Source organism: Triplophysa rosa, linkage group LG15 (assembly GCF_024868665.1).
Source record: "Triplophysa rosa linkage group LG15, Trosa_1v2, whole genome shotgun sequence".
NCBI classification, from domain to species: Eukaryota; Metazoa; Chordata; class Actinopteri; order Cypriniformes; family Nemacheilidae; genus Triplophysa; species Triplophysa rosa.
Window position 1 is genome coordinate 13,710,670 of NC_079904.1, and position 25,142 is coordinate 13,735,811.

At 36.9% G+C, this 25,142-nt stretch overlaps 1 protein-coding gene across 2 annotated transcripts; it reads right to left on the reverse strand.

The window, feature by feature from the left end:
- Positions 1 to 33: 33 nt before the first annotated feature.
- esr2a (estrogen receptor 2a) lies at positions 34 to 24,503 on the reverse strand. 2 transcript variants are annotated; one of them, XM_057353182.1, is made up of 11 exons: positions 24,311 to 24,503; positions 21,858 to 22,017; positions 15,461 to 16,022; positions 13,272 to 13,438; positions 12,575 to 12,691; positions 8,084 to 8,407; positions 7,544 to 7,682; positions 2,866 to 2,999; positions 1,849 to 2,029; positions 1,141 to 1,346; positions 34 to 980 (listed from the first exon to the last, which is right to left on the reverse strand). In XM_057353182.1, the coding sequence occupies exons 3-10, from the start codon at positions 15,859 to 15,861 to the stop codon at positions 1,145 to 1,147; spliced, it is 1,665 nt and encodes a 554-aa protein (XP_057209165.1). In that variant the 5' UTR covers positions 15,862 to 16,022; positions 21,858 to 22,017; positions 24,311 to 24,503; the 3' UTR covers positions 34 to 980; positions 1,141 to 1,144. The 2 variants fall into 2 exon arrangements, with proteins under 2 accessions (XP_057209165.1, XP_057209166.1); XM_057353183.1 differs by lacking the exons at positions 21,858 to 22,017; positions 24,311 to 24,503 and having other exon boundaries at positions 15,461 to 16,037.
- Positions 24,504 to 25,142: the final 639 nt, after the last annotated feature.

Sequence of the window (25,142 nt, forward strand, 5' to 3'; positions counted from 1 at the left end):
CCAACATTTTTGGGCTGTAATTACGGTTGGCGGTGGATAAATATTTTCACTGCTCTTCAGTCAAGGTTTCAGAAATGTAACCATCAGAGTGTAATAGTACAAGAAGTTTTTCAATTCGTGGGGTTTAGAAATAAATCTGAAGCCTTTTCATAGTGAAACAGTCATCAGATTGTCATGTTAAACAATAGATGAGTTGATTTGTCGCTAGAAAATATACAAACGTATTTGTAAAAGGCATTTATGGTGTTAAGGGGTTTACTGGGTAAAAGCAGAAGGTAAAGGCAGTCTAGTGAAAAGGCTCGACAAAACACAAATCCATAATCTGGTTTGTTAAAAATAAATGTAGTAAACACATTCAACTGTTCTGCTTTGCTGGACTGATGTCCATAAATGTCTTTTTATCTGAAGTCTGACAGAAGAAAGGCATTATACAAGTGAATTTGTTTCACTTGACATGTTTTTGGCATTGAGTCTAGATTTGAGTCCACACTGTAATTCAGATTATTTGTTCAGTCCATAGCTGGTGTAGGTTTACATTAGCAACATTGGTTGCTAATGTAACAACAGTACGATGTCAACTAGTGTTACACAACAAATGAAAGCAGTAAACTGACAGCATGGAAACGCAGGACAGAAAATTGTAACTTGCTTAAGTCCATCATAACATTGTTCATGCATGTTTCGCTCCTTACAAGTTGCAAACACAGCTACAGGCGCTGTAGCACATACTTTATGACGTTACGTACATTGTTTTTTATAAAACCTGACAAATCGTACGGACACACCTTTTGAAAGAAATCTGACTTTGGACTACAAAAATAATGTCTTTGGGAGTTCATCTGCTGGACCAAAAGCTCATGCTATCATTGGTGCTTTTCATCTTGTGAAATCTTAATCCTCTCTTTTTGTGTCGCTGGCTTTGTCGATCCTCCCAAAACTATAGCTCACCCTTCAGCACAGAGACGGAGTGAGCAGGCAATCTGTGTGAAAGACATAATTCATGTGGCATTTATTCAGCATGTAAAATGATTTGCACATACATTTTTGGCTGATAACTGCGTTTTCCGATGAAAGAAGCGAAGCGGTCGCAATACCTGCATAATAATGCGTAAGTAACAGAGCACTGTTTCTGAGTCTCACCAGATTAAGGTCCTAATGTGTCTCCGTGCTGGGAAGAGGCAGCAGGGGTCTCCTGGGTACCTTTGGGAGCAGGGCCCATTCGAGAGCTGCAGTGAGATAGCCGTGAGCTGTGCATGATATGAGCATCCAGCATCTCCAAGAGAAGATCATACAGAGGAACTATCTTCTTCATCTTCATACAGTGGAGATGGTCCATGCCTTTATTACTACAGACAGTGCATATAATGTCAGTGGAAGGTTTTGCACATAGACCTACAGAAATGCAGATTTTTAATAGAGACTAAAGAGATTTGTTCCGAATGTTATTACGAATACAGAAAGTATCGTTCACTCAAACTACAAATATTACACTTTAAAATGTCTCAAACATATAATTTCACTTCAAAAAAATTGTATTAGCCAACTGGAGTCCTTTTGATTACTTTATTAATGCCTGTACAATATGTGCTTTTGGAAGTTTCACCATTTTGAGCCCTGTATAAGAGGATAACATTTTGATACAAAATGATTTGTTTGTGGTCCACTGAAAAAGTCATACACAATAATAATTATGATTGTTGTTATTAATACTACTAATAATAATATGTATTGTTTATATTATTATTATTATAAACAATAAATAATAGTATTAATAATAACAACAGCAATTGTAATAATAATACTAATTATTAATAATAATAATAATAATAATGTGATTTTTGTCTGTACCTGATGTGTCTTATATGGGACAGCAACATGAGCAGGTGGGCCAGGCGCGCGGAACGCTGCTGAAAACTCTGCCCGGTCTTTGAGATGGCCCACACCAGAGCATCGGTTACTGAATCCAGCATACACAGCAGCTTAGACCTGGTCTGCAGCTCCTCTCCACCCTCAGAACTCAAACACATGTCTGCAATGACGCACAAATGCAGATTAAAGTCAGAAGGCACTGACATCCATAAGCGTTTGAAATAATAGAAAAAGAATCCATTCCAAAGGATTTCCCATTCAAGAAACACAGTGAAACATCTGGAGATATCAAGCACGTGATGCTGGGGAGGCCGAGCGTGAAGAGATCAAGTATGACGGAAATCCAAAGTTCAGGGGAATCAGAGCAGGAAGAAATACAGTTTCCTTAATACGCTCAACACTAACCAGGTACTGCCTGTTACTGACATTAGACCTTTTTTTATGAAATGGATTATTGGCTTGGAACGCTCATCAAAGCAGGCATGTTGTCCCCATTAAGATTTTACAGTGTGCGTGAGCGTTGCTCTTGCCAACACTCCCTACAATGAAAGTGAGGATGGTAGTAACCTTGTAAGAGAGTTACGAGCCTCTATGTGAAGCCTCTCAGATTTATTTATTATAGGTCTATCGAGGTGAGCCATGTTTTTAATTTATTCGTATTTTGGGGGAGTTGCCCTTTTGATGATAGAGATGGTACAGAAAACAGGAACTGATCAAGGCAAAGGCGACTTTTATTTGAGCCAAATCGGTCTGTCATTGTGATCTCCGGTCAATTTTGACCAAAATGTGCAGGATGCTTTTTGCCAAACCAAGACCTTTACTTGTTAGTATCAATCATAGGACAGATTTATACGCGTTTATGGCTTGGTCATGGTGTTCATGCCCTGAGCAAGGTCACCTACAGTATGAAGAAATGTTTTGATTAAAAGTTTTGATCTCGTCATAAGTTGCCTGTGCATCTTTTTCCAAGCGTTTTCCAATGAGAAAAACACTTACTAGAGTTGAGGAGGATCATGGCTTTGAGACACACATACTCCTCTCGCTGTAATTTTAGTTCTCTGAATCTGGATGTGGCTGCCAGGAGCATATCAAAGATCTCCACTAACCCCTGCACGCAGCTGCTCTCATCCCTGCCAAAACAAAAAGGCATTTATTAGTCCCGCAAATTAACTTCACCCCATCTAAAACATGAGACCGGCCCTTAATCTACAACCACACTAGCTTTATTCCAAACCTGGCACCTCATGAAAGCAGGAAGGTTGAATTTTGTCCAGTATGGCAATAGTAAACCAGAGCAATAATGTACTGTGAGATGCTGCAGTTGAGTCTTCAGCGGTGATGGTGGAAAAGCATCAATAATACTTGTGGGAATGAAGTGAGAGCATCCAGACATTACTGATTTAGCTTTAAACAAATCCTATTTACAACCTAAGCTGTTCTGGATGCCCTGTGTGTGAGAAACATTCAGTTTTACAGCTAAAGTAAATGTTACATCATTGCAGAGGAAATTTCAAGTATTAACCCTTACAGAAAAGACCCATGAAACCCATGGGATAACATGTAAAAACCCATGGGATAACGTGTGACATGTCTCCAAATGTGATCACATGTTCTTCACGTCACCACATGTTGCACGTGTCATCCCATGGGTTTTTACATGCTATCCTATGTGTTTCACATGGGAATTCACATGGAATTCAGACCAAAATGTTCCAAAAACACACATTTCACATGTTTTTTTGCACATGTTAAACACATGTTGTGATCACATGCGAAAAACATGTAAAAAACGTGTGAAATTCATGTGTCTTTTCTGTAAGGGAACTTTCTCCTAACGCTGCAATTTGTAGCATTTTAGTCGAGCAAGTGTATAAACAATCATAAGCTTATAATAATGATTTATAATTTGAGCAGTCGGGTCCAGTTTTGCAAAAAAAATGCCAGGTGTATTTCAAGACAAACACTAGTTGTCACCTTAAAGGGATGGTAGGAAAAATTAAAATGGTAGTCAAAGGTGCTCCAGGATGGTTTGCTTTCCTAAACTCATCAACATTTCTTCATTTGTGTTCAAGAGAACAAAAAAATGACACAACATATTTTCCTACTATGGTAATCAATGGTGCCCCACAGTCAGTTGCTAACATTCTTCCAAATATCTTCTTTTGTGTTCAACCAAACTGGATTTGGAACAACTAGATGGTGAGTAAATCATGGCAGAATTTTCATTTTTAGGTGGACTATCCCTCTGACATTTTTTCCAAAACATATTCCTATTCTGCGACAACTTATTGACATTATGCGTTGTTGTTTTTTTTCGTTGTGTACATTTTGGGATTGTTTTTATAAAACTACACAGTTCCATCTACACGGTCAAAAAGCATTGAGCTCAATATCTCAAAACTGCTTAGAAGGCAGACAGAACCTTACAATTCCAAGGTGACCTGCAATCTTATGATTCAAACAGAGATAAAAAGACAAAAGTTACAGATTGCAACTTTAAATGCCTCGGAAGAAATAACAAACAGACGCAAATGTAAGAGTCTAGTATTATAAAAAATAATGTGGAACATTTGGTCTTGGGAAAATGTTCAAATGTTTTACATTTGATTGAAATCTGAATTTTGTCCCAAGACTTTAGCGTCTAAATAGATCTTAGTATAGTCCGAGACATTGCTGAGATTTCATCTCAAGAGGAGACACATGAGATTTCCACCATTTGAAAATATCTGGGAAGCAAGAAACAGCGCGATATTAAAAAGATTTTACTTGCGTTTTTTCTTTCCTATGGAAACCTCTTCACACACAAAGAGATGTTCTTCGTACAGTACAGTCTTAAGTCTGGTTAAGTCATTTCATGGCAACTGCAGGCTGAAAGCTGGCATGTGCTGTTTCTGCACCTTCTTGACTTTGACAATTTCCCAAGTTGAACTCAGGGACCCAGATGGCTACAGTACAATGAATTCCTTATGTAAAACATCCAATCAAAATACAGGACATGTCTGGCGACAGATCAGATTTACAGCGCTGCCCAATAAAGAGGGAAACCACTCATGACTCGAACGGTTTTGTAGCTTTAGTCTAGTAAAAAATCTGCAGAGCATCTGGAACTCTAAACTAATTTGCTTCTCATATTACTACAGGGACACACAGCATGTTAAGAGGTACAAAGGGTAAGCGTGATCATCGTGACGGTACTGCCGTTTCTCTATTTCCCACCATGCTGCCTCAAACATGCTGTGACTGACTATCCGGCCAAACTGGTGATGTTTTCATGGGCGGATTTTCAACATCCATATTCAGTAAAGTATTGAACAGAAACAGCTGTTAGGAATTCCTCACAGTTCATTATAATCGTGTAAAGCGAGGAGGGGTCAAGAGTACACATTACAATTTATATTACATTAGATTATTATATTTCATTTGTCTTAACGTGGTACTGTTACGTCAATGATTTATTTTGCATCATGTATGATACTTTTTGAGGGGTTTGATTAATTTTGTTATGCATCATTTTAATATCAAGCATGGACGCAAACTCTGCTTTTGATATGCTTTAAATGTGAAATGTTTAAAAGTTATATACACTACTGTTCAAAAGTTTAAGTTCACTTAACTACCCAGATAGCAAAGATAATTGATTTAATGTTAAACCAAATCTATTTAATATTGATTCAACATTAAATCAATTACTTGTTATTTGGTAAAATGTTTCATAGCTGATAACTTTACATTCTTTACACATTGTAGCATAATAGTAAAGAATGAGTATGCTAACTTTTTATCAGTAGTGTAAGTTAGGGTGTGTTCGCATATGGCATGTTTGGTTCGATTAAAACGAACTCTGGTTTATTTGTGAGAGTGTGGACGCTGCCACCTGAACCCTGGAGCAAACAAGCGGACCGAGACCGATGAGACGAGCTCTGGCGCGGTTCGATTGAAATATGAATGCAACATGGACCAAAGGCATCGAACCTAAAAGATACAACCCGAAAATCAAGTGATTTGGTAATATTAAAGGAGTGTTTATTAGATCTGCGCTTGTGTGTGTAATGGAGGAATTCCTAGCGCCGTTTTGACTGCTTTAAACACGGCTTGCTAAAAATTAGGGCTGTCAAAAGATTAATCGCGATTAATCGCATCCAGAATAAAAGTTTGTGTTTACATAATATTTATCTGTTTACTGTGCATAATAATTTTGTATTTATTAACACACACACACATCCATGCATATATTTAAGAAAAATCTAAATATTAATAAACATTTATATATAATTTCAATTACTGGTAAATATAAATAAATACATGTAAATATTTCCTAAATATGTATACTTGTGTATGTGTTTGTATTTATAAATACAAAATTAATATGCACAGTACATAGACATATGTTACGTAAACACAAAGTTTTATTCTGGATGCGATTAATCGCGATTAATCTTTTGACAGCCCTACTAAAAATACAATCATACGCACAGGCATACACTGAGCATGTATAAACCAGCACACAGCCTTGTTTTGGATGTCCGGTAAGTTCCGGTTTAAAATATAAATCATAAAAGCTGTCCAATTGCGACTTTATACGTAAGCTGTTAGGGTCGCTATTAAAATGCCAGTCTGAATGCTAAGCGAAACAGGACTTTTTTTGGTCTGGACCAAAAGAACCGAACTACAAATATGAACGCACCCTTAATGTTAGTTAACAAAAAAGTGAAATCGTAATAAAACAATCATTTTACTGTAATTAACATTGTTAAATGTCTCAATAAGCTAATGAATTTTATTATCAAAACTTGTTCACTAATAAACAATGTTAACTTGCATTGATGCAAGTTAAACCAATAAGCAATATTATATCTACACATTAAAGGGATAGTTCAGTCACCAATGAAAATTCTGTCGTGAATTACTGTTCCTAACCTGTTTAAATGTCTTTGGTTGGTTGAACAAAAAGAAAGATATTTGGAAAAATGTTAGCAACTGAGATTTATGGGGTACTGTTGACTACCATAGTAGAAAGAATTATTGTATGTTTTTTTTGTTTTTGTTCTGCTGAACACAAAAGAAAATATTTTAAAGGATTTAGAGAGAGTTCTGGGGCACATTTGACAACGATTTTAATGGTTGTCAATGGTGCCCTAGAAATCTCAGTTGCTTACATTCTTCCAAATATATTTCTTTCTGTTCAACAGAACAAATATATTTAAACAGGTTTGGAACAACTTGAGGTTGTGTAATTCATGACAAAATTTTAATTTTTTTGGTGAACAATCCCTTTAACACGAACCAAAACTAGGATTTAAAAAATGTAATTTTTACATTATATTAATCTTGGTTACTGTGAATTCATAGACAGATATTTACTTAAATAAAAAATACATCCACTAAAATTAACATTGTAATGTTCTCATCGTAGAGGTTCTCCCCAAAACATCACAAAATCGGGTAAAACTGAATTCAAAGAGAAAGCACTTTAAGAAAACTAAATAAAGTATCCTGTTTGGATTGTTATATTTTAACTGAAAAAACAACAACAAATTAAGACAAAACACTGATTAAGAAGATGATTTTTGCAGTGGATCTGAAGCACACAAGAGTAAACAGACAAATTAAAGTATGTGCCTGTTCATAAATCAGGCCACTGGAGAGATGAACAGAATTAATTCAAGCTACTTACCTGCTGAGACTGAGATCAGGAGAGAAAACGAGCTTTCCAGGGTGATTGACAGACCTCCACATTAGTCCCAACATCAAAACCTCCAACCAGCAGCATTCCAACAAATGCACCTGGTCAAAAAGACTGAGCTCCACAAACCCTGCACACAAAAACAACATAAATCTCATGCTCAATGAACACTAAGGGGCGGTTTCGCGGACAGGGCTTAAGACTAGTCCCAGACTAAAATAAATGTAAGAGCTGACTAAACTAATAAAACAACTTGCACTGACATATCTTAAAATATATCAGTGCCATTGTTTGGTCTCAATATGCACACAAGTAATGTTTGTTTGTAAGGCATGGTTGTAAAAATTTAACTAAGGGCTAGTCCTGGCTTAAGCTAAACCCTGTCCGGGAAACCACCCCTATAAGTAAATTTACTTCTCTGATTCTTTTGTTTTATGGAACGTTGTAGATTTATAGACATTCAAGGTAACTGGACTGAATACTCGGTTCTTAAAAATGAAAAACGTTCTTAATAGTGTCTTTTACACACACCTGGTATCTTCTTAGCCCAGGAAATCATGTGGACGAGCTCTTTGTCGGCCAGGTTGGTCAGTGACATCATGACATTGGCCTCAGTGAACGGTCTCTTCATGTCCTTCATCAGGTAAATCTCGGGTGGCTCTGCGTCGATGATGCGGGCTATTAGTTCCGCAGGGCTCAGCGTCATAGTAACAGCCTCACTTTCGCTGAGAGGACGTGGGACACTCTTAACCTCCTCAGATCTCGGGCCGCTCGCTCTGGTCCTGGCCGAGAATCGTACCAGTCGCTTCTGCTGGGCTCCTCTGTGTTGGTAGCTGCTACGATCTCGTCGTAATCCTATAAAAACACGATATAAGTATACAATTCACTTTTACAGGAAAACACAGAGTATATCTATTCCAATACCTGGTGTGCTCGCAAAGTGAAGGTTGCTCTAAGCAAGTTAAAGGAAAAGTTCACCCAAAAATAAAAATTCTGTCATTTAGTTACTCTGATGCGATTTAAAACCTGTATATGACACTTCTGGAACACAAAAGGGGATATTGTGAGAAATGTCTATGTGGTTTTGTGTCCATACAATGGAAGTCAATGGGGGCCAATGCTGTTTGGTTCCCAACATTCTTCAAAATATCTTCTTTTGTGTTCTGGAGAAGAAAAGGGTCATATAGAATGGCAATGACAAAGGCAAGTAAATGATGACAGAATTTTCACCTTTGGGTGTTGTTCATTGTAAAGAGGGATGCAAAGGATTAACAGAAGAAAATATTATAATGCACATTAATTCATGTTTCGACCCACCACGCCAGCTGCAAACACAACACCTCCTGACGTGCATTTGATATGATATCCGATACAGTGTAAAGCAGTGGTTCTCAAACTTTTTTTGTTGTAAGCAGTGTTGGGTGTTACTAGTAACCAAGTAATTAGTTACTGTAATTTAATTACTTTCCCCTAGAAAAAGTAAAGGATTACTGTAATTTAATTACAGTTACTTCTGACATAATTGAACTAAATACTGTGTAATATAATTTGGATGTCGTTTCCACTATTGAATGAATACCCCACTTTTTCTGTGTTTAATTGCTATAATTGGGTCCCCGGTGCATCTAGCAACCCAGAAAAGGTGAAAAATAAGAACCCAGTAAGTTTGTTTTGGTGTGCCTTTCCCTGCAAGCATGTGAGAAATCGAGCCGTTTTATGGGATTGGATTTATCTTATTTTTAGTGAAAATCCATCAGAAACCATAAGTAAAAACCTGCTTGTTTGCGCAAATCACTTCAAACCGGAGTGCTTTTTCAACCTGGGACAGTACAAGCAGGATTAGCTTCAAAGTTGTTCCTCAAGAGGGATCGAGACCAACTGAACGAGACAAAACTGCCGATGTAAGTAATATTTATCAACAGTCTGAATTGACGTACATGTACCGTATCTATAGGAGGATAACGTTAGCATACGATAGCGAAGGGAGCCAAGTCAGTCACGGGCTAAATAGAACATTCAAAGCCAGTGTTAAACTCACTGTATATACAGTAAGTGCAGATGGACACTTGGAGTTATCTTATACATACTTATCTGTATGAATGTTAATACATTAAGTGCGTTAATATGTTTAGCTGCGGCAAGCTGTTTGTTTTGCTAATGAACAGGGGGAACACTGGGTTTAGTTTCGTTTTAAACGTCTCAAATCATTCGTCCTTAGGCTGAAAAATCTGTCACAGCAAACTAGCTCTCACGTTGTGTGTAACGTTATAACTTGTCAATGACAAGCGCTAAAATCCATGTAATTCCGCTCAGATCTGCAGTGGCTTCCGTGGATTTTAGGTAAGCATACAAGCACAACGTAAGCGCATTAGCTGTTTGTTGTGACTTTTTGTCTCCGGACGAATGATTTGAGACGTTTAAGACGAAACTAACCGCAGAGGAATTCAGGAAATATCATTTAGCTAAACCATTGCCACTACACGTGTGTTGTGTTGACACGTCGGACAGAAGGGGGTGGGGTTCGCTGTAACTCATTATCAGTTAAAGAGACATGCACCAAAACGGGTTGCTGTGAGCATAGCTGTTTTTGACGAGGCAAGAAGGGTTTTGTTTACACAGCCATTGAGTGTTTTTAAGCAAAATATGTTCCAGACATTTCATGAAGACCCTAATAAATCAAACCAACTTGTTGAAAGTGCTCATCTGAGGAGACCTTTAAAATGTATGCTTTAATGTATCCTTCTCACATTTGTATACTTTGGTCAGTTAATAAGAATCATTAATGCAGTTATTTATTATGTATTTGAATGAATTAAATAAGCCGTTCCATGTCTATCCTTGAATCAATTCTAATCAAGGTTGATGTAGGATCAGAAAGTAATTGGTAATAAGTAATTGAAGGACTCATTGTATGAGCACTTTCAACAAGTTGGTTTGATTTATTAGGGTCTTCATGAAATGTCTGGAACATATTTTGCTAAAAAATACTCAATGGCTGTGTAAACAAAACCCTTCTTGCCTCGTCAAAAACAGCTATGCTCACAGCAACCCGTTTTGGTGCATGTCTCTTTAAATGATAATGAGTTACAGCGAACCCCACCCCCCTTCTATCCGGCGTGTCAACACAACACACGTGTAGTGGCAATGGCAATGGTTTAGCTGAATTATGTTTCCTGAACTTCTGTTTTTAGTTTCGTTTTAAACGTCTCAAATCCACGGACTGCGCACTTGCAGATCTCAGCGGAATTACGTGGATTTTAGCGCTTGCCGTTGACAAGTTATAACATTACACACACAACGTGAGAGCATATCTATTATGCTGTGACAGATTTTTCAGCCTAAGGACGAATGATTTGAGATGTTTAAAACGAAACTAACTGCAGTGTTCGCCCCTGTTCATTAGCAAAACAAACAGCTTGCCGCAGCTGAACATATTAACGCACATAATGTATTAACATACATACAGCTAAACTCCAAGTGCCCATCTGCCAAATAACATATAAATATAGAGTAAGTTTAACACTGGCTTTGAATGTTCTATTTAGCCCGTGACTGACTTAGCTCCCTTCGCTATCATATGCTAACGTTATCCTCCTATAGATACGGTACATGTACGTCAATTCAGACTGTTGATAAATATTACTTACATCGGCAGTTTTGTCTCGTTCAGTCGGTCTCGATCCCTCTTGAGGAACAACTTTGAAGCTAATCCTGCTTGTACCGTCCCAGGTTGATAAAGCACTCCGGTTTGAAGTGATTCGCGCAAACAAGCAGGTTTTTACTTATGGTTTCTGAGGGATTTCCACTAAAAATAAAATAAATCCACTCCTGTCTCTTCCGAGGTTTGGACTCTGTGCAGCGACTACATTGCATGTTGCATGTTGTCCACGAACTTTAGCCATGGCGTCACGTACACCGCTGTCGCTTGTGAAAACAACAATGGCAGCAGCGCCGTGGGTGGAACTGTGTAGATTAAGGGGCGGTAATATTATAATAAGAGCCTGCGTCTATGTCACATCAGGAGCGAAATCTGAACGGCTTGATTTCTCACATGCTTGCAGAGAAAGGCTTACCAAAACAAGTTACTGGGATCTTGTTTTTCACGTTTTCTGGGTTGCTAGATTCACTGGGGACCTGATTATAGCACTTAAACACAGAAAAAAATTGACTTTCAATGGGTCCTTTACATACTTTTTGGAGAGAGTAATTTGTACAATAATCTTATTACACTATTGAATATGTATTTAGTAACTAGTAATTAATTACTTTTTCAGAGTAACTTACCCAACACTGGTTGTAAGGCCCCCTTTGTGTAGAGTGCATTGCTTTGTGGCCCCCCAAATAAAGACTTTTAAATAAACCAAAAACATATTCAGTTATACAATGCTGGAACATCAATCCTTTTGGTTGGTGGTCTTATTTTTGTGATGTTTGATAGCATAAAATCTACGAAAAATTTCTATATTTCATGAAATGCCACAAAATCTGTGGCTGCCTGGATCCATCTTGGGGGCCCCCAGTTTGAGAACCACTGGTGTAAAGAACTCAAAACAACCACATCAACCAATGACAACAGAGAACATCACTTCCACTTCTGACCTTGAAGTGAAGCTGTGCTAGTACACTGCGCTAAAACAGCAATGGATTAGGATAGACAGTAGAGTCTCCAAAGCAACAAGGGCTTAATTCTAACAATAGTGGCTAAAGTGATCACTTATCTTTAGAGGACAAGCCTTTAAACATAATACATAACATAATAAAAAAACAAATCTCAGTTGTTTTGGTGAAAGCCACCTTTGACCAATATCTACCTGAATAAATATGCAGGGCCAAACATCACATTGCCCTATCATGACAATCCATCTTCTCGGCATGATAGATGCCTAATATTGAGACACAGAGTAAAGTCCATGATATTGGATAAGGTCTGGTGGTCATAAAGGTTTGGCAAGGTCTGGTGTTGTATTTGGTAACTGTAAAAAGGCCTTTGTTAGAGAGAGAAAGATAGAGATAAAGCCTCACCACATTTCATCATTCCCACTTCATAGCACTTTCGGAGTCGGCAGGCCTGGCAGCTTTTTCTCCGGTTCTTATCAATGGTGCATTGGTTTGTTGCAGGGCAGATATAGTCATTGTGTCCTGAGAAAATGAATCAGATCCAATGAGCAAAGACAGATTTATAAGACTTACTTTCATTTATTAAAACAAAGTTTTGTGTAACAGCTGAGTAATATTGAATCAAAGCCACTTTTCCATCATCAGCTGTGTAGTATAAAGTTAGCTATAAATGGATGCAGAAAAACAAGACCAATCATTTCTTGAAAAGTATAATGTTTACACACATCGTAAAAAAAGCTGGAGGAAAGAGATATACCGTAAAATAACAGTTTTCCTGTAAAATTACATGGTTTTCCCATTTTTCTTGTAAATTTGCGGTCTTTTTCTGTAATTTTACATTTTCTAACCGTATTTCAAAAATACACTAAAAATCTGTAAAATCCCATTTTTCTTTTTCATTTTACATGGCAAATCTGTAAAAAAAAAATTAACAGGAACATTCTGTAAAATTATGTTTTTTTTTTTTTAAATAGTACACCCCAACACATTAATCTCACATCTAACTAGACCCATTACAAACACATATTCTACCTTATATCCTGGGAGATTTTTTTGTAAAAATACAAAAACTACACAATAAAGTACACATAGAGAGTGATACCTTGGATGCTCCTCTTGAAGAAAGCTTTGCAGCCCTCACATGACCACACTCCATAATGATACCCTGAGGCATAGTCACTGCAGACAGCACAGTAGTGCATGTCAGCTTTACTTCTGAAGGATGCAGACATATCCTCAGCATCAGCTGTCCTCTTCACCAGAGGTTTGCTGGAGATGACAGCGGACAAAAGCATTTAGCAACTTTATTAAGTGGGTGATTCAAAAAAATCTTGGCTTACAAGATGTTGAACATGATTTAAAAAAAATGATATTTGCATCAACAAATTTCCCTTATAGGCATTAAAACATCATCTGTCATGTGTTACACGTTTTTGAATTTTATTTTCAAAATAAGACCATTAAAATCTCATTACCGTAACAGCCTAAAACTTTCCATTTCATAGCATGTTTAGCTAAAAAGAGAGAAGCCATGATGTCTAAGCAACTTTTATTAATCAGTATATTTTTATAAAAAAATACATTTAAATTTTTTCGAAATGTGGAAAACTACCTGTTACGGTAATGATAACCAATATTGTCGAGTACACAGTTCGACAAAAGAATATTAAATTTTTCACTTAGAAAAATATAAAGAAATCTTTTAACCTTGTAGCCATTTGGAAGGTGGCAGATGTGTTACTTCACACAAATCAAGCTTAATGTAAAGATCTGTGTGTGTGTATATAAATAGTCTTTTAAAAATGTTACGGAGGATGAGAACATCAGCCATGAACTCTTCTTTTTTCTTCCTTTTTATTACACATAAATATCATGTCAATGTTATTTTTTCTTTTGTATTTCAACTTTCTAAGTTGAGAACATATATTTTAAATATATATATATTTTAATTCGAAACATTAAAAACAAAAGAAACATTCGACTGCCAGCATATACTGTAGGAATATTTTACAATGAAAGTAAAAATCGGAGAACATGTGTATACAATCATACAATAAGATATAGCGATTTATATATTATTTACATATACTCATACACATGCACTTATGCAAAACATATCATTCTCATTTCTAAACACACCTACACATAAACATACACAAATATAAATCTAAAAAAAATAAAAATAAAGAAGGGAGTTGAAACATCTCCCCCTTGTAACTAAAAACAAGAACCAAAGCAACTAGTTAAGGCGGTCAGTCTATTTAAATTCCAAATTGTCAGATGTTATAAGAAAACACTCCTAAAACTGTAAAAGTATAGCTTAGTCAAAGCACACAGAGCGCACATTTATCCTTGCCCAGTGACTCCTTCAGTTATATCTCAAAATGACCTACTAGTGATTTTATTGGCTTCCATATTTTTTTAAATGTCTTGGGTCTATTCGCCAATTTATATCTTAGTTTTTCTAGGGGTAGCACATTACTTAGTTATCCAAGCCGAATTTAAAAGTGTCGGCCCAGATTCCTTTTCCATTTCTGTAAAATTGCCTTTTTAGCCAGGATCATACATAATGAAACAGCTTGTGATTCATATTCATTTACTATTCTTACCGTATTCCTAAAAATGGCCATTTCTGGCTCAGGTGTTAAGATGATTGTATATGTTTCTGAAATAAATTCAAATATCTTCTTCCTGCATGGCAAATATTTTAATTTTATAAATCATGTACATGGCTGGACATGTTACGGTAATGAGATTTTCAGCAGAAATTGCAATAAAATACAAAACAAACTTATTCCTACAGTAACATTATTCTTTGTGCAAGGTAGGGAACATTATTATCTTTATTATGATCATTTTTTTGTGTTACTTAAGTTTTATATTTAAAATCATTAATGCCATAATGTTTCAATGGTTTTATGGGAACGGCCCAATTAGTTATTCATTATTAGGCATTCATCTGGGGCTGTTCTATACAAGTATCATAATTATACATCCAAATTCGTATCTTTTTATTACCCATTGTGATTGTAGTTAGGACATCATTTTGAGCATTTTACTCATCCGATAATAATTTAAAAGAGCCCCTGAAATAATAAAAGGCCAGTACATTTAAAGCATGTACACAAACGGATGATTACATGCTGCAATGTTATTACAAACATGTAAGACCTTTACATTTGAAAGGGTTTTTATTGGCTGTCAATGTTTTACAGCTAAACGATTATAAAATGCATATCATCAATTTATCTTTATAGTTATTGTTATATTTACTTTTCAGTATCCACATACCTGTTTTCCTCTTCGGCGTGGTCATGTGGCGTCAATTCAACCCAAGTTCCACTGGTCGGATGGTTTTGCTGTAGGCGTGTCTGTTGTTGATGCAATGCAAATGAAGAAACGTGACTATGTGGTGGCCAGAAGAGGGTGGGGCTTAGCGACTGCCGTACTGATGGGCAGTCAGAAAGGGGAGGAGCGCCATAACCCAGCAGAGTGGGGCTGTAGAACGGCAGTGCTGTGAAATCATGGCCAAGTTCCGTGTAAGGTGATGGGATGCAGATGGGGTGGCTTTCCACTGGCAGGGATGGAGAGCTTGAGTTAAAGATGGGGGATAGGACATGACTTCCCAACCGGCTCGAGTCCACTTCCTGCATATGCTGTACAGAGTTTTCTTCCTCGGGATACTCAGACATGATGATCGCAGATATGCTCAAAGCTGTTGCATCATCAACAGGGGACTGTTGATGTTTCTTATGTTTAATCCCTCAGTCATGGATGTAAAATGGTAGATGCTGAAGTATTATATGGACTGTTGAATTATCCACAGGAATGAACCCGTTTTAAATGTTGACAACTGATGGAAAGGAAAAGTGTTTTTTATTCTATATCAACAGTTCTTTCTTTAACACACACACACATTAAAATAAAGCAGTGTGGCCTTTGCAGGCAAACACAAGCATCAACAGGGTCAAACTGCTTGCAAAATAAAGCCGCATTGAAATAAACCTAAAAAAATCCAAGGCCCATCAGATTTCAATATTCATTTTCTATCAAGGTCTTATGAGTTAAGAGATGTCAAAGATTAGATAAAACTCAAAGCAATAAAGCACAAGAGGTTTTGCTAGACTGTGATACTGCAGTCAAATCTAAAGGATGCTGATAGGCATAACCGAATGCAATCCAACCCCTTCAGTTATGAATATACTCACCTGGGGGCGTATTACAGAACGTTTCTTATCTTAATTTAAGATATGATACGTTAAATTAGGATTTTTCACAAATTCAAATTACAGAAGCAAATCTTAACTTGATTTGGGATTCCTATCCTATTTTACAAAATCCTAAATTATACCATCAAACTCCACAATCCATTTTCAGGTCTTTTACCGAGCAACCAACACTGCGCGAGCTGCTGATGAAGTAAACAAAATGGAAAAACAAGCCAGCGAGCTTTTAATTTTTGTGCCGCGGACATAGAAACTTTAATAAGTTTGGGAGGAAAGGCAAAGCCGATACTATTTGGTAAGTTTTCACCTTTGCTCACTCGAGACAACGACAGGGAGTGGGCTGATAACGTGTCTGCAGTGTCCGGCATTAACCGTACAGCTGAGACTGAAGAAACATTTACCACCCTTGCAAGCAAAACAAAAAAGAAAGCGGCCTACAGGCAAGGGAGATTTAATAGTGAGCGGTTTTTCTGTTAGTTTTTAAATAATTTTGAAGTTAGGACAGCTGTGGGGTTGTCCTAAAATTAAGACCGTTTATAGGATTATTTGTCATTAAGACTCTTTCCTATCTGTAGTTAAGATAAGATTATGCACTTAGGAAGTGCTGTTCTGTAATAGCGTTTGTCCTAAATTAAGTCCTAACTGAAATTACCATGGTTACCGAACAGATAGGATAAGATTTTCAAGTTACAATCTTTCTGTAATACGCCCCCAGAACATTATTTCATACATATTAAGTTTCACCTCCACAGACCTCAAATGAATAAATCTTGAATACATCTAAGGTCGGATCTTAAATTATAACGTTTGTATCTTCTATCTCTTTGTAGTTTTGCACTGGTTGCATGGCAGTAATGAAAATATACCCTGCTTATAGTAAATATGGTATAGGCACATAATATTTTTAATAATATGCCGTAAATCCTTTTATTACAATGCAAAATAAGTTCATCATAAATCACATTTCTCACATTTAAACTGATTGTTTTTGGTACAATCGATCATGTTATAATTGTTACTAAACGGTGCATTTTGGAACAGCTGAAACACAGCTTTTGACCAATCAGCAACCAGGATCAGAATTTTTGTATCATTAGGCTTTATAAGCGGACAAAATGAGCTGTTATGTAGTTCAATTCCATCATCTCACTTTGTCTGGGTGACAAGATTTTATTTAAAACTACTGGATTATTCCTGCAGACTGTTGTATTTAGGTAACGACCAGATTCATGACTAAATGTACATATATGTACAATAAAAAATGAAATTTCAATGATTTAAATTCATTTTCACAAACTGTCACTGACGTTTTCTAAAATTACATTTAAATCTTGATCAAACAACAGACAATTCATTTGGATATGCTTTCATCCCAAGTGACATGTGAATATCATCAGTACATGTGTTCCTTAGGAATTAAACCCATGACCTTGGTGTTGCTAGTGCCATGTTCTACAAGCTGGGCTACAAAAACAGTTTACACACGTTGTGTTTCATTACTTGCAATACGCTGAACTAATAACCAATAGCACTGAAGACAGGCGAATCCTCTTGTTAAGTTTATGTGAAGTTCATCTTTACACTGTGTTGTGAACATGATGAAAAGTGTCTTTAATACACAATAAAATCATCATAAGAACGTATTAAGACGAGCCATTCGTTTTGCTTTAAAACTATAAACAATAAAACATATACTTTTTCATACAAAATGACATGCACGTTTTCTGTTGGTTCAAATAAATTCAGTACTAATTTGGTCTGGTGTATTCAGAGTTTAAACAGATTCTTTACTTAGCCCTTAAAGCTTCTCTGTAGGCTCTGCCTCTTTTTAAATGATGAGCAGAACCAAACCACTGTCACCTGCAGTTAAATGCATAGACAGGTAGTATTTTAAAACTCTTTTAACACATTTACATATATTTACATTTCTGTACAAATGTAAACGCATTTAAAACTGTTCCACAGAATTCTGCAGATTTTCCAAAATTTCAGCACAGAATGAAAAAAAAGGCTGCAGATTCCATATGTCCCTGGTATTGAGTAATGTCATATCCTTTGAAATGAAAATAAAACTGCACATTGTAAGTTCTGTGAGTCCATTTATTATCAAAGTATTTGTCAGTAATACTGCTATTTTGGGGGAAAATGTCAATAATTGCATTGCAGGGTGATTTAAGGTGTGTCCCTAAATTTTCTTGAAGAAAACTACTGAAGAACCATACAGGGGCTGAACAGGTTCTTTATACGGAAGCGGTGCTGTATAGTTCTTCAGCGGTTCTACTGTATATAGTAGGGCTGGGTTTTGCGACCAAATTGGCAATTCGATTCTTATTTATATGGTTTCGATTCGATTCTATTCGATTCGATTCAATTCAATATCGATTAGTTATCAGTACTTAGATTAAAATGCTAGTTTTGCAGGCATGGAATCCACATTTAAGTATATATGCTGGTAACTGAAACTCTCCTTGCGTGTCACCATTGCGTATCTCGGCTCCAAAACATGTTATCGCGTATGGGCGTAAATCCTTGCAAATCAGCTTTACTATAGCGTCAGTTATTTTATTAGCGCAAGGTGAATCTGACTGTAATTTGCAGGCAAAAGCAACGTCTAGCCGTTGCTGTCCAGAATCGCATGAACCAGATATCGCGGCAGGGTGACATCTCGACAGGTGGTTTCGTAGGTTTGTTGTGTTGTTGCAAAATCGTAGCTCTTGCGGGCACAACTTGCAAACGACATTGTTTTGTCGACCTCACATTTGCCGCCATTGCCTTTAAACATAAAGTGCTTCCACACATCAGACTTTAATTGAGCCGGCGCTGGGGTCCATTGGCTACCGTGAGCTTCCGCCATGATCCTGTCCCCCTTTCCCACTTTTTATTTGAATTTGTTTTGTTTTAAATGTATCAGCACGAGTGATTGCGACATCTTCAGGAAGATAGGCAAAATACAGATATCAGGGTTCTTACACCTTTTCCAATTTTAAAATCCAGCACTTTAAAAGCACTTTTAATGTGTGTTTTTATACTTTTCCAGTCACTTACAACTGCGTAATAGTAATAGTACAACTGCAGATAATCCATAGTTATACTGTATGCCAATTATATGTAATTATACTATATACTAACTATACTAAATTTATTCCATAAAAGACTTGAGCAAATTGTCATTTAACTCACAAAGCAGACATCCTATACAGTACTGTGGGCACTTATTTGTAATTGATATGATTTGACCACATAAAATAACACAAAAGAAACATGGAAAGAACATGGGTGCGAATTATAGGTTGCCGCCGATAGAGAATTGATCAAGTTTTTCTTTAAATTTAAAACAATTTTTGCTCATTAAAATTCAATTAATATAATACTGTTCCTATGTAATTTGTTTTGAAAATTAGTCACCAAATGTGGGAACAGTAGGTTGAAAGCTTTCAAATGATATATTTAGTTTGTCAATATTACTTTAGGATAAGACTAAGGTACTGTTTTAACAGTATGGAAAATGCCCCACCTGTAAATTTGTGACAGTTCAGAAGAAAAAACATTAACTGGTTATCATATCTATCATATGTATTTCAATCTTAAAGATATTTGTTTAACATTACGTTATAAAAGTTCCCTTGATTGTATTTTGTTCAAACTTTTGTGTAGTGTTAAAAAACTAAAACAGGAATGTATTTCTCTGTTTCAATACACAGCCACTAGATGGCGCATCTACGCCATTTATACCACACAGCACCCAACCCCCCCACCCCGTCACAAAAACATTTTGCACTTTACGCGGGTGATCCCAGCGAGCTAAAAAAAAATAAAAAAATCTTTATTCATACGAAAAAAATCTAATCCCTGATATCGTTAACATCGTATTAGCACTTTGTTGTTTGATGAAAGAAAGAATTCGCGACACTGCAGAATTCAGTCGGTGAGCACACACACACAACTTGACGTAGTTTTTAAGTAAGATTGGCGAATTTCTGCCCGAGTCCCTGTTCATTTCCGACCATATCTGGCAAAAAAGACCTACAATTACACTTTACATCCCTCCCGAAAATTACTTAGTTCGGGAATTTTTCCATCTACCTCAAACCTCATTGGCCTAATCGAAAATTTCGAAATAATCGAAAAACTTACCTTTCATGTGGCTTGAAAGTAGGGCTGCACGATATTTTATTGCGGTACCACTAAATCCTATTGCAATCGAGCTGGCTGCGATATGCAATGTGTCAATATTTTTTAATGCGTAGCTTGTCCGTGAAGCACGGCTCTGGGATCAGCAGGAAATGCTGCTCGATCTAAAAGCAGTGCGAGTTTGAGTCGCTTATAATGTGCATTTGAAAAAGCAACACCCGTCAAACATTATCATTATAAATATACTTTATTATCATAAAAATACCTGATGAGGCTTGAGTAACAGTGATAAAAAGATGTCCATAGGCATAGATTCTAGAAGGTGTTATGGTCTTCTTCTGCAGTGCGTATTTGGGGTTTCCGCACGAGAGCGCCCTCTGGCTTTCGGATGCAGCAGCATTTTCCCGTACTTCACTCAAAAGCTGTGCATAAATCACGTGACATTTATCGTCGGTTTATCGTGACAGCCCTACTTGAAAGCGCAGCTGGCCCCATGGTGAAGAGCTGCACGTCCTTTTTGCATACTTTGCAGGTGGCCACTCGATGATTTGGTCCACGTTTTAGCCATAATTTGTAGTTTTCGTCCTCCAGCCAACGAGCATTGAAACGGCAAACGCCCGGCATATTTTCATCTCCTACTCTGCTCCACCAGAGGGCGCACATCCAAAAGACTGGCAGATAACATTATAGCCACGCGACGATTTTTTTCGTATTTTCGTTATGTGCAAAATGTATATTTTATTTCAAAAGAAAAATTCTCCGTAAAATTGCGAATTATTATGAAAGCAACGAAATTAAAGTTTTAGGCAGTTTTAAGCATTTGATCCCAAATCCAATCACTTTTCTAACCTTAAAATGACTATATTCAAATTCAATCATTTTACAGGATTTAAAGCACCCGTACGAACCCTGAGATATCCTTGAACTAAAGCACACGCATTAAGAATCTATTGTTTCGTTATATTGAAGATCGATTAAAATCAAAGAATCAATATTTTTTACCCAGCCCTATATAGCACCTCAGTCATCCCAAAGAACAGTTGAAGAACCTCTGAAGAACCACTGAAGCACCAACATATGGTTCTATATAGCACTTTAAGTGGTTCCCTATGATAATGAGCCAAGAACCACTTTTAGTGCTATATAGCACCTTTTGTTTAGAGTGAAATAAATGTTGCATTATGGCCATCATAAGGACAAGACAAACATTTTAAATAGCTTGTCACCCCAGAGCTGAAAGACAAGTATCACTGTCTCTAACGGGTCAGCGCTGTGATAATGATATTTATTGAAAGTTTAATCATAAAAGTAATTGCAACTAATCCACAAACCTGTAAACTGTTGTTGTAGATTGTACTTGACAGAAGAGCAGTTAGTGACACTGTCTGTCTGGACTGCCAACGGTCGACCTTAGTCACCTGAGGACTTTTGAACCTTTGTTTCAATGCAGACAGGCACATGGCCAAAACATACCCGGCACAGGGCACATTACTGCAGGATGAAAGAGAGGAGATCACATGAAGAAAAGAAAGTAATCTGGAAAAACACCGAAAATCAACATTTTGTTAACAATTAGTGTCACATTGTATGATGATGACTTTTAGTCTTAAAATCTTATAAGGACATGTATGAAACCTTCAAATAAAGTATTTCCCTACACCACAGAGATGTAAATGATTTGATGCGCCTAACAGGCAGTGAACGTTAAATGCTTATTAAGTATTAAATTGGCTAAACACAAGTAAAGTGGGACACTTGCACATCATTTCTTATTGGAGTTGTATTATAATATAATGCTTCTCATACAATATTTGAAATAGCTAAAGATCTTCCCTTCACTACATCAAGAAAGAAGCAATATTTCATTTTTTTATTATTTCATTATATTGTCATTTTTTTGGAGGATCTATTGACAGAAATGCAATATAATATACATAACTATGGCTTCAGAGGTGTATAAAGACCTTACATAATGAAGCGTTACGTTTTTAATCCATCTTAGAATACGCTATTTCTATCTACATACACCACGGGTCCCCTTACATGGAATTCGTCATGTTGTTTCTACAGTAGCCCTAAACGGACAAACTGTTCTAAAGAGCACGTGTTTTGTAAATGTGTCATCTCCTTCAACAAAGAAGCGAAAACGTGACGACATCTTAGTTCTTCGAAAGGGAGGGGTGGAGTGAGCCATTGGTTGCAATTCGCAACCTCACCACTAGATGCCACTAAATTTCATACACTGGACCTTTAAATGCACCATATGCGCAAAATGCTTGAATAATGACTATAAGTGAAAACAAATGCATTATAGTCATTTACAAAACTGTATATTGTTAATTCGCTCACAAAGCCACCAAACGTGACACTTTATCAATACTCAACATGTCCTGACATAGTAATGTGGAATCTGTTTTCCCATTGAAAACCTAGAAAACCTCATAAACTCTTCCTCTCTACAGTAACGGTTTATTTGAAAGGAGGGTAAGAAAGACCACGACAAAGAGGAAGACACAAGGGGGGAGGTGGAGACTTTAAGCTGCCCGCATCAATTCTCCACAGAAAGACAGTTTACCATGATGCGGCTCTTAAGGGAAAAACGCACCCGGCCACTAGCCAGCAATGCATACCAAACACAAAAGCCCAAGGCCATGGTATGATCTTACTCCCTTCTCTGGCGGAAAACGGATAAGGGAGAGAAGGCAAGACGGAAACCATGCCCTGTGCAGGAGTCCTGGGAACAGGAGGAAGACCACCTTTGGTCCTGATGCGAACCTTCGAGACTATAAACCTTATATGTATATGTTATATATAACCTCAAAGTAAGGAGTAGGAGTAACATGCACTTCGCCAAATGAATCTAAATAGGCAAGCCAGGTAGTTCTGCTTTTATTAGAATATAATCAATATGTAAAATGACAATGGTGGGTTTAGGAGGGACACGAATTGTCGCAATACATCACAAAAACAGGGTACGGCTTACAGTCTTGTCTTGAGTCTTGAGTGATGTTGGGTGCATTGATCTGACACTGTTATTTTCTACAGGACAAGAACAAGCGGAACCGTTTTTTCAAGGCAAACAAACAACAACAATAACAGGTCAGTTTAATGTAAAACTTACTCAAATAACCTAGAGAGGAACTGCGATCTTTAATGGTGCATAGAATTAAAAGGCAAGCACACCAAATGAAGTGAACAAAAACTAAAATGCATTTAATTGGGTAGTTATTTTTTTATCTTTAATCTCTTTATTAGGCAACGTACTACCATTTAAAAAGAGACTTAAAGCTAGAATAAAAACCAAAAAGCTAATAAATACCAAAAGCTAGAATAAATACCAAAAGAAGCATCTGGCTGGCATTAATATGCCATCCTCCTGATTGTCTTCAGCTATTCTAGTCATGTTTCAATAAACTCACAAAAAATCGACAAAACATAGATAATATTCATAGATGCACATACCTGTCACACATTAATGAAACCATGAAAAACACCTTCTTACTTATTTGGGAAGACTATGTAAACCATATTTATTGTATTGTGATACAGTGACATGTACGTGTTAAATAACATTAAAAGTGATGATTTACAGTGACTGAATGTGACATTCTTCATAAAGTACATTAACATGTTATGTCAATATATCAACAGTCCACGCGTTCTCCAAGATTAAATGTGTAAACAATTTAAACGTTTACCAGTGTAAACGTTAACATTATAATGCGATTTGATTGAAGTTCCAGGATATTCACTATAGCTCCGCATGTTAGGATAGGGAACCTACCTGTTGCAGTCGGCGTTTTTTAACCTCAGAGGCAGCGTGCGCGTCTTGATTTCTGATTCGATAACCTAAGTATCCCAAACCAGAATTGAATCTCTTCCTTGTCACTTTAAATGTGACGGACCTCTCGTCTGAGGAGATACTGCCAAGAACAAAAGTGTGTCAATCTCTGTAAACGTTGAATGATCAGATGTGAGAAAACCAGCCAAAGTCTGTTCTGCTCCCGCTGTCACTGAACTATCGTACTTATTTGAGAGCGCGCACGTCATTGACCACGCCCCTTAATGCACACCGCCTCCAGCTGAAGTCCTCCGGCTAAACATTTGCAATTGTATTTAAGTACTGGGTTATGTTTAGAAAAACGTATTAATTGTTCAGTTACTCTGTGAAATTCAGTTACTGTGATTTCATTGGCATTTACAAAATGCATTTGCTTAACTTCGTATTTTCCTAATTTAATGCTCCAGCTCACTAGAAACTATGGGTAACACCCCAGCAAACACAGAACGTTCCCCTAACGTTAGTTTTTGGTTCCCTTTTGGTTATTTTTGTTGGGAACCAAAGAATAACGTTCTAAGAACGTTCTTTTCAGGTTTTATTTTTTGCAACCAGAAAATAACGTTCCCAGAACGTTGCAGGCTGTTTTTTTTAAATACCAGAAAATAACGTTCCCTTATGGTTATTTGTTGGTTATTTTTTTGCAACCAGAAAATAACCAGAAAGTAACGTTCCCTGATGGTTATTTATTGGGGTTTTTTTGCAACCAGAAAATAACCAGAAAGTAACGTTCCCTGATGGTTATTTATTGGGTTTTTTTTTTTTACCAGACAATAAC

Excerpts from the sequence above, each read along its gene's own strand:
- esr2a (XM_057353182.1), bottom strand. The coding sequence starts at position 15,861 with ATGTCTGAGTATCCCGAGGAAGAAAACTCTGTACAGCATATGCAGGAA. Across the intron at positions 7,683-8,083 it reads CTGGGCTAAGAAGATACCAG|GGTTTGTGGAGCTCAGTCTT; the intron begins GTGTGTGTAAAA and ends TTTTGTGTGCAG. Across the intron at positions 3,000-7,543 it reads CCTGATCTCAGTCTCAGCAG|GGATGAGAGCAGCTGCGTGC; the intron begins GTAAGTAGCTTG and ends TTGTTTTGGCAG.